This window comes from Corvus cornix, chromosome 1A (genome assembly GCF_000738735.6).
Source record: "Corvus cornix cornix isolate S_Up_H32 chromosome 1A, ASM73873v5, whole genome shotgun sequence".
In the NCBI taxonomy this organism is placed as follows: domain Eukaryota; kingdom Metazoa; phylum Chordata; class Aves; order Passeriformes; family Corvidae; genus Corvus; species Corvus cornix.
In genome coordinates this window covers 17,735,147-17,756,314 of record NC_047057.1, presented here as the reverse complement: position 1 = coordinate 17,756,314, position 21,168 = coordinate 17,735,147, and the positions used below count along the sequence as shown (strand labels likewise).

The following is a 21,168-nucleotide window of genomic DNA, read 5'->3' as shown; positions in this document are numbered from 1 at the left end:
TTTTCTTATAAAATCATTAGCTGAAAACCTACGTCAGACAAATGCCAGCTGATGATACTGAAAGTAGTACTGAACTAATTTATTTAAATGTATTTGTATTTTATTTCTTATCTAAAATACTATACTATTGCTGCAAAACAACTTTAATACAGATTGTTAATGAAAAATGCTCAATTGGATGACTGTTACTTCTTTAGGTCAAGATTGAGCAGGTTACAATGGAACTTCAGCTTATTCCATTCACTGTCCTTCTGCGATCGGTTCTGGATCAGCTGCAGGAAAAGGATTCTGCTCGAATATTTGCTCAGCCAGTGAACCTTAAAGAGGTACGTTTGCAGCTGTGTTTCCTGGTGTTTATGTATGGCTTGGTGGCACTTAAGTACAAGAATTGAGTCATTACATGCAGAGTTAGAAACAGTGTTACCTTTTAATCTTTATTCTGATAATTAACATTATGAGTTACGATTTACTGCTATGAAAGCCTTTGCATGTTTACATGCCAAAATAGTTTCTGGGAAATACTTCTATGGAATGTTTGGTACATATTGATATTTTTCAATAAGATGATTTTGGTAAAGCAAATTTGAAGGGTATCAAAAATTGAAATGCAGATACTATGTTCGTACTTGAAGGTGAAACTAGACAGACTTAGCTATACGTGCGTGTGTGTGTGTGTGCATATACTGCATGCACATCTGTTTATTATACATAGAATCATTAAGATTGAAAAAGATCTCCAAGATCATCAAGTCCAGTCTTCAACCTAATACCACTATGCCAACTAAACCATATCACAAAGTGCCACATCCATTTGTTTTGAACACTTCATGAATGGCAACTCCACCACTTCCTGGGGAGCCTGTTCAATTCTTAACCGCCCTCTTTCAGTGTAGAAATTTTTCCTGATATTCAACCTGAACTGCCCCTGGCACAACTTGAGGCCATGTCCCCTTGTCCTGTCACTAGTTGCCTGGAAGTAGGAGTACACAAAACCACAGAACTAAAAAAAAAAAAAAAAAAGTAGTTTCAGCATCTCTCAGTAGAGCTCAAACTTGGTACCCAAGATGCAGAATATTGTAATATGTAAACTTCTGTTGGCAGGCAAATGTTTGCAACATCAAGATGTGCAATTCTAAGTTACATTTTTAATTTCTTGTGTTGAGGTGTTACAAAATACATTTAAGTGGATCAGTTAGTAACTAATGCTGCTTTGGCTGTAACAAGACAGTTTTACCCATTTGTGTTTTAAATATTTATTCAAAGGTTCCAGACTATTTGGATCATATTAAACATCCTATGGATTTCTCTACCATGCGAAAACGGTTAGAAGCGCAAGGCTATAAAAACCTCGCTGAGTTTGAAGAAGACTTCAATCTTATCATAGATAACTGTATGAAATACAATGCAAAAGATACAATATTTTATAGAGCTGCAGTGCGGTTACGAGATCAAGGAGGTGTAGTTCTCAGGCAAGCCAGGCGAGATGCTGAAGGAATTGGCTATAACAATGAAACTGGAATGCACTTACCGGAAAGGCCTAAACTTGAGTCACCCCAGCCTTTCTCCTGGGAAGATGGTAAGATGTTTTTCGATTATTTTTGGAAGTTGCGTTTTTCATTGTGCACAGAGCGTATGTTCCATACAGATGTTTAGGATTGTTGCTGTTCAGTTTGCTAACTAGATTCCCCATCCCCCATTAAAAACACTGCTTGAAAGATTATGGTGTTTCTGTTCTACCAGATCTGTCGTTAGACATCAGTGCCATCTGGATTCTGATTTTGGCACAGTCAGAGCCTAATGTAACAACTTACACAGAAAAGGTTTTTAAGTTGATTGCTTTCTTTCACATGATGTAAGACATGGAAAATGACTACCAGTGTTCATAAAGCTCAATATATTTTTAAATAACCTACTGTATTAAAAAATTGAGCACGTTTGTAATGCTAGGAATTAAAATTTATTCTTTTGACATACACGTGAGTTTTCTAAGGTTGGGCAGTGGAGGAGAATAATTAACACATTTCTTTTATAACTGTAATTTTGTCCTTTTCTTTAGCAAGAAGGAATTAATCTATTAGAGTGGGAAGGATTAATTATGTCTTCCTTCTGACCTTTTACTTCTTTGCTCTACTATGTAATTTTTTTGAGCAAAATGCTGGTTAAGAAAAATAGTAAATATATAGTAGGAAATATTTCACCATTTCTGACTCTAATCTAAACAGGTTTTTGACAGTATTTTTTTATTTTCGCATGTGATTTTTTTTTCCTCCTCTTGGTATTATTATTCTGAGAAATATTCTGGGAAATGCTAACATGTTTTCAATTGTACGTGTTTTGACTTCAGTGGATAGGTTACTGAATCCTGCAAACAGAGCACATATGTCCTTGGAAGAACAGCTGAGAGAGCTGCTAGAAAAACTTGATCTCACCTGTGCAATGAAATCCAGTGGGTCAAGGAGCAAAAGAGCAAAGCTGTTAAAGAAAGAAATCAGCATTATTCGCAACAAACTAAGTCAGCAACACAACCAGGCTCCCCAAATAGAATCAGGTATTGGAAGTTTCGAAGAAGAAAGTGCATCATTAGAACAAGACGGAGAAGAAGAAGGTAAGATTGTAAACCATGTTTAAATGAGTACTGTTCTGAACCATTTCAGTCAGGTGCTGTAATGTGAATAATAATGTGAATTAAAGAGTTTGATAAATTAATATTCGTTACGTTTAAAATACTGATTTTAAAATTAAAATATTAGTTTTGAAATATGCAAATAGCTGCTTAATCACAACAAATATTTTAAGAGTAGAATGATCTTAAAAAAACCTCCATCCGTTATTTTTCATGGTAGCAAGGCTTTAAAAATTTAAGTGTTACAAAGTGAAAGTGCAAACAATCTCATAGGAAAAGCAGTTGGAAATGGCTGAGTGAAAAATATCTTTGTACTTTTGGAAATACACTTAAATGTCGAAATATGTATTAGGGATCATGTGAGCCTTGGTCAATGGTAATGAAGACTCTGGCTGTTGTACTGTGTTTTTAGCCTTTTTTATTCTCTGCTCTAGACTCTGGGGAGGAGGATGGGTAGGTTTTGGGGTTGTTTATTTATTTATTTATTTATTTATTTTAAATAAAGCTAACTATTGATAAGACCTAACAAATTTCATGTATCAAGTCAGCTGTATCTACCCAGCTCTTCCCCTTTCTCTTCTCTTCCTCCTCAAAACATTTGTCTCAGAACTGCATCTACTCTTGGCTAATTGCCATTGATTTCAGTGAGAGCAGTGTGCTAGGACTAACTTCGTATTTCATATTTGAATATCATATTTGCATTTTTAACTTTTAAATGAGTTTCGGAGGTTTTTATTGCTCATTTTTAAATGATGCAGAAAAAATCTGTCACTCAAATAAGAATTCTGTTGACTTTGTTTCATGATTAGCTCTAAGAAACTAAACTTTTTCTTTAGGACAGTTAGAGATGGGTTTCATTTTTGAATAAGTGCATTGAATAGGAGGAGGAAAGAGCTCAAGGGAAAGTGGAAGCACGGTAATAAATAAAATGGTCTCTCTCTGTTGCAGCTTGATGCTCTCAAAATTTTTGGAAGGTGAAGTCAATAAAATGATTGTCCTTAACTGCCATTCAAACAGCAACTTAGTGTTTAATTGCAAACATAGAACTTGCTGGAGATTTGAGCATTGTTAGAAAAAGCATACATGAGTCAGCGCATTATCTTGTTCTGAGGCTTTTAAGTGTTCTCAAAATGTTTAATGGATTGGGTTTTTTTAATTTGGGTGTTGTTTTTAATTTTCAAGTGATGATGGTATTAAAATAGTCCTTTAGGAATGTGAGTTTTGGCAGTGAATGAATCCACAACTTATTTGTAGCTTAACCTTTTTATGCCACAGCCTTTCACTTCAGCTATTTTTTGTGAAAAAAATAGTCCAAAGTGAGCAGTAGCTCTTTTCTTATATTTACAGTATATTACAGCTTTTTAAATAAAATGTAGTGAAAGGCATGATCCAGGGCTGACTGGCATTGTTGTTACGGTTCTGATCTAGTGAAGAGTAATAATAATTAGTTCAAATTTCAGTTCTCAAATGGAAGGTACATAGACGAGTAAAGAAAACAAATTGCCCAAAAAAAGATAAGAAAAGTATTAGAATCCTGTGCCCAGGATCTCTACAGGAGGTGACTTTGGTAGAGCTGTGAACTACCCCTCCTTGCAATTCAGTTTCCAGTCTCGGATCATCTGAAAAATACGGTACCAGAATAACCCCATGAAATTTAGGTTTTATTTCTAAATAATTCTCAAGTGGTTTTATGTTCTTAAATATTTTTTTGAATATTTTCTAATTACTTGTAAGAAAATCAGAATTTGTTCACAAAGAAAGTCACCTTGGAGATTCTAAACTATAGCATTTTTTGATTGCTGGTAGTTTAAATGTGCTTATCTGACTGTACATTTCATTCTTCTGTTTTCCTGAAATATTAGTTACCAATTCTAATACCTGCGTGCCTTCAAATGATGTGAGCACAGTCCCACTGTATTGTAAAAATAGGTATTTTTAATATGAACTATGCTATTATTTGATTAAACCTTAAACAACAGGGTAGAGATTTTTCTGCACTTAGAAGTCATTGATTTCCAAGTGAACATTGCTGGGCCAAAACCAAACAACAGACTGCAAATAGAGAACTTTAAATGCTTGGGGATTTTATGCCTTTCTTCAGGTGGCATAGAAAATTTAACTAAGTTTAAATATTTTATGTGATAACATAAATAATGCATTGGTATTATACAGTTACTCTAGAATAAGTATTGTCTTCTATTTTGGAAGCTAGAAGGGTTTTAACATCTTTTTGAGTTGATAATTATGGGTTAGGACATCCTTCTGTTTGTATCAGGGTATGCTGCAATGGTAGAATGTTTATTTTCTTTCCAATTACTTGCAATGAAAAACTGAAACTACTTTTATACACCCACTGTCATATCTCTATTGTCTTTTCCCAGCATGGATTTAGGGAAACTGAGTGGGACATGATCATATTAAAAGAAATTAAAATATGGGGCAGGGGGAAGGGGCCTGGAGAGAAACGGTAGAGGGTGGTTTTTCTGATTTCTCCTATCAAGTCTGCATTGTGAAGTGTGTTACTTGTCAACTAGTGGCTAATCAAGATGCAAGGTTTTGGGGGTGTTGGGTTTTTCTCCCCCATTTTTTATTACTTTTTCCTTTTGGTAGATAAAACTTCTGGTCACAACTGTAAAACAGCTTTACAAATCATACCCTTGTGTAGATTTTGTAACACATTTTAGTTCACTGAAGTAGAATAGGTTACAAAATTTTTATTTTTTTTTACTGGTTATCTGATAAAATTTTTCGTAGGCAGATAAGGTGAATATTGATAAGGTGAAATAGATTAAAATGTATATTATCAGAAATTTTACTTGAATGGCAGTATAATTGCATTTAACAGATAATGATCCACCACCCCAACTTTCTAATGAAAAAATAGGTTTTGTAGTTTTTAGTTAATGAAACTAACATAACTGCATGAGAGGAAAAAAGTACTTATCCAGGTATAAATTGTTAACACCAACTATAAACATCTTCTTCTCTACCCCTGTTACATTCCCAGTATAAAAGTAGGAACTACTAACTAGGACAGATTGTTGCTAGACAAGTTTTGTTTTTAAAATGTTATGCTTTGTTTCCAGACAACAATTTATTTGGTGGGCTGCACATTTATAGTGAGTTTTATAATAGACTTTATAACTGCAGGTTTTCAAAAATCACACTCTATTTATAATTTTTTCAGGAGATAAATCTCCCCCTAAACTTGAACCATCAGATGCATTACCTCTTCCTTCAAACTTGGAGACTAATTCAGAACCACCAACCCTCAAACCAGTAGAACTCAATCCAGAGCAGAGTAAGCTTTACAAAAGAGTAAAATTTGATAATGAATTATATAGCACTTCCATTCAGAAAGAAATAAATGGACACACTCCAGAACACTTACTTGACAGTAATCTCAATGAGTCGACTGTTTCTGCTGTAGCTGAGTCATCAACTGATGTAAACAGACGTACATCCATTCTCTTCTGCAAATCGAAAAGTATAAGCCCCCAAAAGTCTGCAAAGAACACTGAAACCCAGCCAACTTCTCCACAGCTAGGGACCAAAACCTTTTTGTCTGTAGTCCTTCCAAGGTTGGAGACACTTCTGCACCCAAGGAAAAGATCAAGGAGTGCATGTGGAGATTCTGAGGTTGATGATGAGTCCCCTGTAAAGCGCTTGGATACAGGTAAATGTTTACAAAACTTATTTGAATGGATACATCTGGAAAGTTAATACACCTGTTAATTTTTACGTACGTGTGGTTGTTAATCTTCGGATTTTAGGACTTGAAACAGGCTGTCCTCACAGTTGAGTAGTTATAGTTGAGAAAATGGTTACTCATTTTTGTGTTGGCCCTTGACAGTAACACCTACTGAACCAAGTTTGGGTTCTTTGGTTTCATGATGCAGTTTTTAAGATTACACATACGGGTGCGTGATTTTTTTTTTCTTTAGTTGAAACCTGTAGGAAAGATTAATCAGCTGCTTTTTTTCCTGTTAAATTCCATGGAAACTTGACATACGGTGCCAAAAAGAGAAGGCTTGTAAGCAGGAGCATGAAAAATACTTGTGCCATGTATGATTTCATTTTGCCAAGTGTTACTCCAAGCATATTTTAACATTATGAAACTGATGACTGTGTATGAGGCACTTTATATATCTATGTATTTTATGGAAGTGTTAAAATCCCAAAGTAAAATGACACTTCATGTAGTTTTTTTTTCTTTAGTCTGTTCACTTTAAGTGAAATTGAAGGATCTGAGTGGAAGATTATGGTCTTAAAGAGACTTCTCTAAAGGATATTTTAAAGAAAATGTTATCTTGATACATTAGTGCAGAACAGCTCAAGACATTAATCACATCTTTTACTTAGCACACCTTAGTTCTACTAATTTGAGAAGTTTGTATAAAACCTTTGAGGAATAAAAGGAGCATAAGGAAATTACTTATGGATATCTCCCTGTCATCCGTGGCTATTGCTATGGATGAAATAAGTACTCTTTCATTGTCATGTTGGGAACCCTTAGCAGATATGAAAACAGCGTGTGGGGAGTTGTCTTTGAATGAAAGAGATAGGAGTTTAACATTGTGTGAAGATGTGCTCCAAAAGCTGGGGAAGGAGAGGGGCTTATATCTGGAGGGAAAAGGGGAGCATTATCGATTTTTATGTTGTTTCTTTTTTGTTTGTTTGGTGGGAATTTTTTTGTTTTGAATTGTGGGATTTTTTGGGGTGTGGGGTGGTGCTTTTTTTTTAGTTAGTTGGTTAGCTGGGGTTTTTTGAATGATCAGGTGGAGACACTAATGATTCTAATGCTGGAATCATGGCATGAGAAGATGTTATGTAAGATTTAGTGGGGGGAAGTCTCTTTCATTTGTATTTTTGGGGTTCTGTTTGGTTTTCTTCTTTGGAAAGCCTCAAATTCCATTCCTTTTCCTGACACCTTGGAAAGAGCATGCAGATCTGGTCTGGTACTTTGGTTCTGAAGTAAGAGCCAAGTGAAGGTAGTGTGATTATAGAAATGAGTTAATGTTTATTAATAATATAAAAAGCTTTGGTTTCCAAATATCCTAGTTTGCCAGTTTATAATCTAGATAATTTCATTATGTACCTGTATATAGATTGCATTTTATCACACACAGTGAATCATTTTGTGCTAGATTACACCAGGAATTAGTACTAATTCCTTGAAATTTTTATATTGAACATTGTGAATTTTTTCTTTGGGGGAAGGAAAAGGCTTTTATTTTGTAAGAAAGCTAACTTAATTCTTAAAGGGAAAAAAAAGGCAGCAACAAAACCAAAACCCACCAGATTTCTGAATATGTTTAAATTCAGCTATTTTGCTTCTTTTTTTCTTGGAGTTAGGTGTATGTGGAGCAAATGTGCTTTTGATTAGCTTCAAAACAAACAACCCAGTTCCAGGAATAAAATCCAGAAGCTCTGAGATTTTTCTGTTGTTATTTTAAAACTAAATTATGTAGTCTCTTCCTGAAGCTAGTAAAGATATAAACAGAATTAAATCTATGTAGAACAAATACTTAGGGGGCATTCATAGTTAGAATTTCTACTTGTTCAAGAAGAATGAATTGAAACAATTTAGCCAGTTAATATTCACCTGAAAATGTTCTAGTTATTCTTTAATAGCATCTTGTTTTTTAAACATATATGGTTCATACAGGTGTGGCAGCTTATCAGATCTTACTCCTTTTATTAGGTTTCTTGTTTGCAACCAAACATTTTGCTTTCACAAAGGAAATTTTATTCCTCATGTTATTTTCAAATTTGTGTCTCCATACTAATTCAAGCAATTTGCAGTTGGCAGCTATCTTGAGCTACAGTTCAGCAGGAAACTAGCACAAATGTCAGATACTTACCAAAATTTAAAAACAGTTAAGATTTTTTGTGTATGCAGCTGATGTTGATTCATGCAGATGTCTGTATTATGATAAAAATGCATCAGATCATGTATACAGTAATACATTATTTCTATTTATTTTTTACAAAATTTAATCTCATGCTGTAGGTAAAATTGTTTTTATTCAGTAGAATCCAGCAGAGCTTTTTCCAAAGCCACCCAATCATAGGAAAAGGCATGCCACAGGCTTCTTATGTGCGTTGACATGAGTTAGCAGCTTTGTGGGAAGTCCCTGCAGTTGAAAATGAATTATTGTTGCACAGTTTTTTGAATGGTGTGAATGTTAAATATCCTTAATTTTACTGGATATAGAAAAAGTCATTAAAAAGAACTTTGCTTAATATGCAAAGCATTGACATTTTAAGTGGTCGAGAGCAGCACTGTCACATCTTCTTTTCCTTCTTACCTACTCATAGCCAGTGTGAGGGTTTTTGGGATTATTTAAGGATGTCTTGTCTTTTCTGTCCTGTACTGTACAGTCTCTTCAGTGTTTGCTGCTTTCTTGTCACTCCTGTATTCTTACATGATGAAGTTCAAAGGAAGACTCTAAAGTTTATTTAGTTGAGTAAAACCATACCTACTTGGTTGTTTCACTACTATTATAGAGTGCTTTTATTGTGCTCTTTTGACTTACATTTGGGGTTGGCGTTTTTGCCAGTTATTTTCAAGGACACACACAGGATCCACTGACACACTCCTTTGTAAGTGTGGTGTCCCATATGTTGTTGGTTTTCATACACAAGATTACTGAAATGCCAGCTCTTTTTCAGTCATATTGAACAATATGACTTAACCTTCAAAGAGGACTGAAAACAGTTCCTTTCAATACTCTGACCTTTTATATTTGAATCTTTAAAATACATGAAGCAGTAGTGTAGTGTAATCTTAAATTTAAATTTTCTAGTGCTCTGCTAGGGCATTATCACAGAGCACATCTGTCTTCGTAGTTGCTATGTGGAAGCTGACAGCTACATAGTGGAAACATGTTTAAAAATTTCCCATACATACTTGATGTATTTTGGGTTTGCTTCACATGGTATCTAGCAACAATTTCAAAAAAAAAAATTGTTGGTTTTACTTAGGAAATTTTGGTGACATCAGAGATTGATGTGTGATTCTTGAAGGTTGGGCATGTCAAGTCAACTGTGACCAAGTTCAATGACCTTTTCTAAATAGCCATTGTATACTTAAATCGTTTTTGTCAGGGAAATAGTTGGTGCAGTTATTACATCAGAGAAAAATGAAACTGATTAATGAATAGAAGGCAGATTTACTGGCCATTAAAAAATCTGCCTGTATCAGTTATGTAAGATAGCAGATGGAACAAAGTATTGTTTTAAGAAACCTTTTTTAACATTGTAAAATGCTAGATTATGATCAGATGAAATTTGCATGTGTATTTGGTGTTATCAATCATCTCTAAGCTTTCGTAAATTTGGGTTAATAATTCAGAGTTAACTGTTATAGTACTCTCTGTTTTAATTAGAAACTAAGTATTTAAAATACACTATCCTAAAACAACCACTGTAACTTATCACAGAATCAGGATTTCAAATAGTGATTATTATAGTGCAGTATGTTGTGTTTCTATTATTTCTTGGCCAAATAGCAGTAATAGAAGATTTCAATGCAGTATGTAATTTACTTCATATTCTTGCTTCCAGCTATACAGATTTTCTCAGGGTACTGAAGCAGATGTAAATGAATATCTAGAATGTGGATCGCTGAAACAGAATACTTCACACAGTGAAAAGCATAGAGTGGGGGAATTTATCATTTCTTAATATATACTTCACATACAGTTATCAGTATACAACAAAGATTCCTTATTAAGTCTATTAGTAAAATGTTGGGCTGACTTTGTTTCTGCTTGACTACTACAAAATGATGGCACTTAAGAACTGCCTGCAAATAACCTGAATATGAATTCCATTTGCATTTGATAGAATTTAATGATGTGATGTAATGTAGTGATGACCACTATTACTTAATTTGATATAAGAGTAGAGATTATGCCTGGAGTGAAATGGAACACAGTTTATTTTTTAAATTCTTGAGTACTTGATTTCTAATAAATCTTTGCCTCTCTGGAACACAGCCCAATTTGGCTAAAAGTCAGGCTTTATGTGCGCAGCATTCAGTTACCATTCACTAAATGGAGGAAGTGAAACTAAACTATGCACATCTAAGAAATTTACGTCCTCGAAATAAATTAAAAAACTAAAATAAAGGTTCCTCAGCCAAAAAACCCAAAGAAATTGGTATAGTTGCTCTTCTGGTTAGCCTACACAGGAATGATAGTACATGTGCATGTTTATCTATCTATCTATAATCTCTATTCATGAGTCAAGTGCAGCAATTTCACTCGATCTATTGACAGATCCACAGTCCTGATTTGTTGTCTTTAAGTGCATAGTGATTGTTTCATGTGAAGTCTGATGTGAAATTTAGTTATTTGAGCACTTAGTGATGTCTAAGAACTTTAGCTGCCTGACTTCAGGAGGTTTGAAAACATAAAATATTTTAAGGTGCATTTGCAAGCAAAGTATTAGAGATTGGGAAGGCCTAAAAGGAATTATTCCCAGGATTGTTAAATTTGTCAGTGTTGAGATATGGGAACTACAGGAGTCTGACTGCTGAGTTGTCAGGATGAGTTTGATTGATTGGTTTTCTAACGGGTTGATAGGCCACTGGGAAACGTAGGACCATCTGCTCAGAAAATAAAGCAAATTAAGGAGAGAAATTAGGAGGAAAAAAAAAAGAACCTTGCTGCATTTCTTCATTTGTTTTTGACTCACTCAAAGTTTGGACAGGAGTTCTGGCAGCCTTAGGAAAATTTCTGCCAACTGAATTTCTGGGAACATTTTGGGAGGTAGGGGAGGGTTTTTGTAATACACGTAGAATAAAATAAGTGCATAAGGCAGAAAGAAGGGGTAGGAAACTATTTATGCCAATCAAAACTCACAATGACTTTTAAGAAAATAAATGTTCCTTTTGGTTTTATTTCATATAAATAATCGTAGTGTTAACTTCCTGACTGTGAAAAATCCTTTTCTTATTTCTTGATTTATATTACTAAAATAGAGGGAGTTGGAGCAACATAGTTGAGAATGGTGGGGATTGATGAACACTTGGATAAATGGCAAGTTTGTGCTTTTTTCAAGGCTTGTGACATGTGTGCATGTGTAAGGTACATTATACACTAGTATTCTCAAAATTTTTCTTGGGTCTTAAACGTCTTAATTTCTTTGAAAGTGTTGTCTTTTGGGGTATTTTTAAGATATTAATTATTAACACCCAACTTAAAGTTCTTGGACATCACTGATCCAGTTAACTTAATTATTAACCCAACAATTGCTGTGTTTTCTAAGATGATTATAACCAAACCTTCTGCAATAAATATTTGTAGAAGCCCCTCTGTTTTTCTTGATGCTGTAGGAATTGTGGAGCATTTTGCTGTGTTTGGGTATTGCCTTTTTTTTTTTTTTTTTTTTTTTTTTTTTTTTTTTTTTGATACTTAGCTCATTTCTTGGCCCAGGTTTGGCTTTCTAAAAAATTAAATGTCATAGTCCCCTATGTGCTTCATCTGTGACATTTAAGACTATTTTTTTCTGTGTGGTGCAGATGGTAAACAGAACTGTGGGGTTTATTGAAGATATTTAAAAAGCTAGTGAATTTGGAGATTCACACATGCTTTTTATAAGTGTGTTCTTAATTTATTTAAGAAGACACTTGCCATGGTGTTGGGGCTGAGTATAGATGATCTACCTTCAAATTCACAGGCTTAGATATCGTGAAGTCCCCTTGTACCAGACACAGAAGGTACCAAAGTGGATCAAGTCAGCTGACTATTTGGAACATCGTAGAATAGTTTGGGTTGGAAGGGGCCTTCAAAGGTTATCTAGTCCAAACCCCACATACTGACCTACAGGTCTGATTTAAGAGGTGGACAATAGAAAAGGTTAATGCAGTGACTCCAACAGTAGTGTCAGGCACTGAACCTGGCAGGCGAAAGTACCAGTCACTTAAGGCCCATTCTGCTGTGAGTGGAGAGAGTGGTACAGGTTACACAGTATGGTTGAGTGCAAATTAATGTCTCTCAGAGAAGGTTTGTGTGTGGATTTGTGGTTTGTGGGGTTTTTTTCTTTTCCCCTTTTTCCACTCAGTGAGAAGAGATTAGATTATGTATTTGCATGCACAAGGGATGTCCTCCATGAAGAGTAATTATGGTATCATGTACTCGTTCACTGTATCATAGATGCAGTCTAGTATTTTGGGATGGTTTCAATTGAATAGCTCTCTTCTATGTTTCCCATTGTAGTACCCAGATGTAGGTCCTTTGGCATGCACAGGGGAAGTGTGCACATTAAGAAGCTATCCCATACAAAGAAATGTGTAGTACTCGAGAATGGGTAAAATTGAAGCAAAGTTGCTTTTTCTTGTTGCTACCAAAACAGCAGTCATTGGTCATGCTGTCACTTTGACAGGCCATGCTATCCTAATGTGGTAATGCTCCCACTTTGATTTTGTTTTCTCTTCTCCTTCCTTTTATTTTTATTTCCTTCCTTGACTTTTCCTTTTTCCCTTCCCTCCAAAGTTGTAATAATGCTCAGAAATTACTTCCTAACAGCAAGTCACTGGAAAAAAGTGGAGAGAAAAGCAGATGCTGAGAACTAACATTCATCTGATATGCATGGCTAACTCCTGAGTTCTCTAAAAAAATTCTGTGTTGACGATATAAGTACTTTAGGTCTGAGGGGAAAAAAGCAACTACAGATTCATCTGACTAGACACAGATATGAACATGCAAGTCAGCCTTATTTTAACTCAGTGTTCAGTGTTGCCTGAAAATAGCAAAGCTGAGCTGGTATTTAATTGCTCTTGATTATTTTCTCTTGACAATGCTTCAAGCACTGTCAGGTTAACTGCATGAGCAGTGAAACATCTCATTTGGTCTTTGCAGCCCTGTCGATGAAGCCAGGAAGACAATCTTAGGATAGGAAGCACTGTTAATTTTTGCTAGGCTGCAATAATTTTTTAGTATGATGTTTCAGTCTCAAAGCTTTCAGGTCGTGCACTTCCTCAAGTATGCTGCAAGCTATCATAGAAGGAGGCTGTAAAGCACTGGATCTTTTATACTGAATCACATGAAGTTTTAATCTCCCTGCATAAGGTACCTCTCAAGGTAAAAAAGGCCTGGAAAATTAGGGCTGGGAATGCAGCTGTGTAACTTACTGAAGTAATTCAAAGATTTGCAGTTTACTGTGGTGTCCTTGTGTTATCTCAGGAGTGGCAGATCTCTGCCTTGATCTTTCTTTCAAGTAGCAACTTCAGTTTTGTTTTCTGATCCCTGTCCTAGAAAGAGGTACAAATTAAGGACCAGTTTTCCTAAATAGCTGTAGAAGGCAAATAAATGCTAAATTACTTATTTTCAATAGAACAGGATTGCTGGAGCTGCTTATGTATGAGAGCTCTGGAGTTCTCTGTCCATCTGTTTTCTTTTCTTTGGATACCATATCCAAAAGTTGTGTTTTCAGAATTACAGGGAAACCCTTACTTTAAATGAAGAAAAAAAAAGTGTTGATAAAAGCTCTGTATAAAATCCTGTAGATACTAATTTGCAAAAGTTAGTTCCATTTAGGAACAGCTTGATTCAGGAATGAAATAGCCTCTCTTTGTACGTGTAGGTCCGTCCTGCTGGGCTGCTCTGAAAGACTGCTAGGCACTAGAATTTTCATTTCAGTATGTTGATAAATAATTATCATGCTTTTTCATTATATAAGTTAAGAATTAAGATCATCTTAATTAATTGAAGTATTTAAGAAATCTCTAAAGTTTTTTTTTCATTTATATCAGGATTTTGTAGGCGAGAAAGTAAAAATCTTCAAATGGAAAATGTGTAAAAAAATTTGTTCCTTTCTAAAGGATCTTTACTGTTTGGAAAAAAGATTCTGATCTTAAATCCTCTTAAGTAGTTTTTGCCAAGGTAATTAGAAGTAAATGGTCCTAAATATTACTAAATTTCTGTAGTAATTTCTTGGATCCTGAATGACATACCATTGGTCTGTATGTGATTCAGGCATTTAAAGCTTGTATTTTACAATCATCTCTGTGTGTTTCACGTGTCATAAATTACATAAACCAAATCTGATTCAAGAATTCAGTTTGTAAAGTTAGTTTTGAATTTTTCAGATTTTGTGTATGCACTTTTTAATGACATTTTCTACTCTACTGCCTCATCAGTCTGTACCAGTGGAACAGCTGATACTGTCTTAGGAGAAGTCGTAACTTTTTTTTTTTTGAGAAGTGTTTCTGCTTGTATGCTCTTTTTTCATTTCAGAGTTTTCTGGAGTGTTTTCAAACTCCTCCACTAAGGTTGCCTCCCACTTGCATATTTTAAAATGCCTTGAACAATCATCCTGCAGTATAGAGATCCTGTTGTAGTGCAGAGCAACATACGATCCTTCTCTTATGGAAGCTGTAGTTACTAAATGTTGGTTAGTTTTCCTTTCTGTTGTGCAAATCAGATTTTGCTCTTGTAGCAGAGTCTCATCTGATTAGCCAGAGACACATCTTAATTCTCAGATTTGAAGAAAATTAGTAGTTACAAGATGAATTCTTTGGCATTCTTTTGGAACGCATCAAATAGGCTCATTGAGCCACCAAACTGTATTTGTTCTGTGTCACTTAAACCTTTAAAGGTTAAAATTTTCTGGTTAGGATCTTCAAAGGTGCCACTGTTTGGTGTGTAGGTGCCTCATCATGGGCTCATACTGAGCTGTCTTTGCTATCTTTAGCCATGTCCAAGTTTTAAGCAAGTTTTAAAAGCTTTATTTCCAAGGGGATTCTTCACACCAGGCTTTGTAGTCTTTGAGTAACTGGCTTCCATTTCGTCTGCATACTGAAGACTGTTTTAAGCACTGGAAACTTTGATGTGCTCTGATATTCATCTGTGTATTCGGAAAAGAAGAATTGTGTTTAATACACCTACTGCACTCCAGAATTTACTGTTTGAAGTAACATTTAAAGGGTTACTCTTAGGGTCACTCTTAAAAAAAGACTTAGTAGATACCTTCCTATTTCTGCAGTCTGCCCATTTTCAAGTTTCACATTTTTAAGAATACAGTAACTTTTGATGATTTATTGCCTTAAAGTATTCCTTTATCCTGTGTGTGCATACCTGTATCTATAAATTCCCCTAAATCAGTGACATCCCCTTTCTTACTCTTACTGGAGGTATTTTTAGATACGTTTCTAAACTGTGTTCTTGATGCATATCATGCACGTGGGGTTGTATTCTGTGCTTTCAATGACTTTCAGTATTTTCTTTTTCAAGAAAAAGGCCTGAAGCAAAATGAAATTTATTTAGATTGTCCATTTAGAAACCTTAGTTATTAGTGATAGAATATGTGGGACACTTCTGTCATTCTCACTGTCTCTGGACGCTGCTGTAAGGATGGCTTATTTATTTGAAAGCTCTGTTTCCTTTCAGAGAGACTTAATGGCTTTTTCACTGTCTTCCAGGTTCTCATATTAACTAATATCATGCTGGGTATTTATCTCTTTGGATCCTAATTATTTTCTATTATCCTCAACATGGAATGGAATTCAATTAAATGATCATTTTGGAACGCAGAAAGACAATTACATTTGAAGTAATTAATTTGGATCATGTTGGAGACACCAGCCATCCTTAAAACAAAAAACAAATAGAAATGAACACTCTTGGAGGAAGTCTTTGACATATATGAAACTATGCTCTTCATTCAATATATTGCCCCATTTCCGTAAGTTACAAAGTTGTACGTGTTGTAGTATATGTGACACAGATTGGTCGCAGAGTTTTACCAGTCCCAGCATTCTTATTCCCAGAACATGTTCTGTGAGAGCAGATTAGTTAAAAATGCTACATCTCCATCCTTTTCCCTTCCCCTTCCCCCCAAAAAGTCTCATCTTCCTTGGAGAAATGAAACCTACCAAGAAAAAGATGGGGTTTTTAAGTACAATAGACATTTTCCTCTACTGTATATATATTTTAATGAAGAGTAACGTCACTGGTTCTGGGTAAGTGCCCAAGTCGCGACTGAAAATGAGACTAAATAGTATTATATAAGTGCACTATGTGCAGTCACTTTTTGAATGCTCCCAGTTTTTTTAGCTCCCGGGTTGAATCTCAGCCCTTCAGGTCTAGTTTTAGCAGAGCACTTCATCTTACATTTGAATGTGCTTGGTTTTGCATCAAGCTATTCATAGTACAGTTTTAAGTGCTTTGAAGTAATTTTGCATGCGTTCTGCTTCTTTCTTTTTGTTTCAGCAGAACTGTAAGATGTGATTACAGTCTGAAATGCACAATTCTGTATTCTGGGGCAGCATTTTTTACATTCATGGACATGCTGTGCTGCTTTTCAGACTATACTGAGCTTTGTTCCTCTACCTTTTTTCCAAACTTCTGCTCTCTTTTGGGAATTACCTGTTCCTCCTTCCATTAATTTGCTATGGGCAACAAGATTCTAACTTGCTTGATGTAGGTAGTCAATGAAAGTTTTAATTGCAGCTTAAGAACAAATTGGCACTGTTGAGAAAAAGTTAAAACTTTGCCTGATAAATAAAATTTTCAGTGCAGTGAGAGTGGAAAAGTATCAGGCTGAACATCTTTGCCTTACTTTTTTTTCTTCTTAGTTAGCATTTCTTTATTTTCAAAATGGTTGTGTTGTATGCTATGATTGACAAGCAGTAAATTTTCCATGTAATTTGAAGTTGAGCTGAAGATTAGAAATGGCAGTAACCCTGCATTTAAGATTGATAGCAGACTTTGTTGTTTGAGAATTCCCTTTTTAAGAGAAAAAGATTAAGTTCTGCCTCTTGAGAGTGGACTGCTTTTTTGAAGAAACTCAAGAACAGAGGGGAAAAGTGAAAGAAATGAACCACTAATGAAAGGCTTTAAGTTTGATCTTTAGGACTTTTGGCGGGAAGGGCAGGGTTGTCATTCAGTGGTGTTGGTGAGGCAGTATGTGTAAGATCAGTACCTGACATAAAGTTTCACTCCTGACTGTAGAGAAAGCTCATTTGATCTAACAAAATAATGAGCTTTTGGAAAGTTGCAAGCAGGATGAGTTACGTCTCTCACGGATGTTCTTTATTTGACCTTCTTAGTTATATCTACTGATGCAATGAAATGCAAGTTCCTCAATGCAAATGGAGATCTTTAATTTCACTTATTCTAGCAGCTACAGGACATTGTGTGTTTCATGATTCATGGTAGAAAATAGTTTTGTAATGATAGAACAGAAACCAAATTCTGTAGTATATGCAATTTATTTTTTTTGCGTATCAGTGCTACTGCCATAAAGCACTTAGATTTTATTGCCTAGGTTTTTTCTGGCAAGTTACAAGGTCACTTGAAAACTGCTGCATCTATGACTAGATATGAGTGTGTTTTGCTTAAACTAAGCATTGAGGTTTTCCTTTCTTAAAATAATGCCTATTCCCTATAACTTCTGAAATGTGAATTGTATGAAGTTGAGTGTCATGGATTGTGTAAGCTCCTGTCATTTGGGGCTTGATGGTCAGGAAAACTACTGCTGATAGCTTGCAAGTTCTTTGTTTTTCATACTTCCACAAGCAAGAGAGAAATATGTCTAAAGGAAGCTCTAAATTCTTTTGCATGGTAGTATTCCTAATTTGTCAAAAATGTTTTGGGTTTTTTTCCCACTTACTGTAGTTTAACCCCAGCTGACAACCAAGTACCACCCAGCCACCCCCTCACTTTCCCGCTCCTCCCTCCCCGCAGTAGGATGAGGACGAGAATCAAAAAAGGTGCAACCTGTGGGTTGAGATAAGAACAGTTTAATAATTGAAACAAAGTAAAATATAATAGTCATAATAATAGGAAAAAGAGGAATAAAACGCAAGAGAAACAAGTGATGCACAATATTGTTGCTTTGCACGCACTGACCAATGCCCAGCCCCATCCCCCAGCAGTGATCAGCGCCTCCCAGCCAACTGCCTTCAGTTTATCTATGGGGCGTGGCCTTTTGGCCAGTTTGGATCGGCTGTCTTGGCCGTGCTCCCTCCTAGCTTCTTGTGCAGCTGCTCACTGGCAGAGCATGAGACACTGAAAAGTCCTTGACTTACTGTCTGCACAGTCATCAACTCAAACATTAGTGTGTTATCAACATTATACTAAATCAAAATACAGCACTGTACCAGCTACTCGGAACAAAATTTGCTCTATCTCAGTAGAAACCAGAACACCACTGTTAGTAACCAATTCTACAGATTGATAAAACATTCTTACTGTAATTGTAAGTGAATTAAATGAGTCATTAAACTCTCAAGTTATATTTAAACTAGAATAAAGCTGGACTGCCACTGCACAGAGCTGTCTCCATTGCTGTAGTTGAATGTTTCTGTTGTATCCCTTGTTTCTTAGCATCAGCAATCAGGCGATATGGTTGCTTTGTCCAGTGCATTGCTGAAAACTGGCTCCTTACCATGACCACATATTTCTTGGTACTGACATGGTGACAATGAGAAGACATCATTGCCAGGGACTGAGAGTGCCAAAATGTCCATTTTGGTGACAGCACAGTCATAAACTGATGGACATAATAAAAATATGAAGCCCTTTTCCCCTGGGTGTGCATATATGTACAAAACCAGTGTATGCAGAGATAAGTACCCAAGTCACATTTGGCTCATACATGGTTAAATGTTCTACACATGCTCTTATAATACAGGTACTTCTTTCCACTTTCACAGTCCATTGGGAAACCTGAACCTGTGGTCTTGTTCTGGCAGCAATCGTTACTTGATCTGTCTTTCTGTTTAAAATTCAGTCTGTGATCTGACTTGTTTCTGCTGAGGGCTGATTCACATTAGCTAGATGCCTGAGCGATAACTTGAGTAATGTGTCTCCAGCTTGTGGCAAGATAAAAACAAAACAGTTTATACACCTCACTTGAAAGATAAGTCTGACAGGATATAAAAAATAGTTTTTGCAGAGGCCTAGGAGATGTCCTTTGCAGAATGGTTTTTTCAGCTTTTCATTTCAAATGCCAAGTGAAGTGTACTGTGATAACTTAAATTCCCCTGTATACTTTCTCGTAAAGTATGCTCTGTTTCAGCACAGTCTAGGACCCAACTCCTCCTTAATCTGCAGATATTTTTATCAACTTGCTGAGAATGACAACAATATTAATCAATAGCACTGTTCAATAGCTTGGTGCTTGACACTCAGGACAATGCTACCTTTATCATTTTTCTTCTGTAGGAAATCAAAGACAAATATAGGAGTTACAAAGCAAACACTCATGAATATTTACAGTGTCAACTAAATGACAATGAAAGAGAATGCTTATATGTAAATCTTTCAGAACATTGAGTAAATTCTCCTTTTTCTCTTCAAATCTAAATTGTTTTGATAATCCAAACGGAAGGTCTCCTGGGGTGGAGGGAAAAATCCCATAAGTCACTGTATGGAAATGCTTGACAAATTACTGGATTGTACAAAGTAACTTGTTTAGCTCAAGTTCCTTAGTTGTCAGCCTTCTTGGCGGAGGTCTTCATAGCAAACAGACTGGAAGAATTAAACTTAATAAAAGGAGTTCTGCCATGGTTGTTTTATACCACACTGCTCTGTGGAGGGGCATGTGAAGTTACATAGTTACATAACCTAGTTTGACTGTGTCTGAATGTACAATGATCATGATGGCCTTCAAGTCTCTGGTAGTGGTAGGATGGCTGAGATGGGTAGCTTTTCCTTGTGTTGTGAGCGGCATGCTCAGAATAGAATTTGTATTAAAATTTTGTTCTCTTTGTAGCCTACAGTTTGCAGTAGCTGACTGCAGGCTGGTACCATTGCCTTCAGTGAGTGCATTTCTGATAGTATTGTAGGGTCTCTGTTGGGTTCTTTCCTTGTTAGTCCTAATGTCCACACCCCCCCCCACTCCCACACACCCTGGAAGGTCTTCAGAATGCTATCTTAAAACTCTTCATTTGTCTCTTTAATCAAGTACAGAAATGGTTTAATAAGGACAATACTGTTTGTATAGCAAACCCAGAGCAGGATTTGCAACAGCCAATCAAATAAGTAGCTTGTAATAAAAAAGCCTTTTTACTGTTTTCATTACAATTGTGGAATTAAAATGTAACTTTCTTCGATGTATATAAACTTGTGTTACAAAACAGTATTAAAAACAGTAACATGTATATTATTGATTACTGGTGACAGAAAACAGTCATCATCATGTCAATCAGTCGGAATTCACTAAAATAGAAGGACTACCAGGAAGAACTCTATAGTGTCACAAAGAAATCCATACCAGTCTTACTTCCAGTGTTTGAAAAGGATTTTAATGATTACAGCTTTGCATTCAGATGAGTCTTTTGTTACCTTGGTAATCTGCCTGATTTGTAACTTTTTATTTTCTTGGGCTTTTTTCTACTCAGCTTCTGCAGGCTGATTATTTTAATAGTTGGAAACATTACATGCAAAAACTGATTTATACTCCATTTGGAATTTTGCATATTACAACCCCTGCTTTCGTTTTTTTGTACCTTACCTAAATGTTCATCCTCTCTTTAAAATCTGGACAACAGGAACTTTCTATTTATAATACTTTTTTGAAATGAAATATTT

The 21,168-nt window shown here is 35.6% G+C and overlaps 1 protein-coding gene across 5 annotated transcripts in view; it reads left to right on the top strand.

Moving 5' to 3' along the window:
- Positions 1 to 21,168, top strand: part of BRD1 (bromodomain containing 1) — a 60,637-nt gene that overhangs the window by 28,175 nt on the left and 11,294 nt on the right. For 2 of the 5 annotated variants that reach the window (XM_039570418.1, XM_039570417.1), the window contains exons 5-8: positions 198 to 326; positions 1,264 to 1,576; positions 2,345 to 2,605; positions 5,811 to 6,299. In XM_039570418.1, the coding sequence (XP_039426352.1) occupies positions 198 to 326; positions 1,264 to 1,576; positions 2,345 to 2,605; positions 5,811 to 6,299 (1,192 nt within the window). Of the gene's footprint in view, positions 1 to 197; positions 327 to 1,263; positions 1,577 to 2,344; positions 2,606 to 5,810; positions 6,300 to 16,052; positions 16,272 to 21,168 lie in introns of those variants that run through there. The other 3 variants (XM_039570421.1, XM_039570419.1, XM_039570420.1) reach the window with 3 other exon arrangements.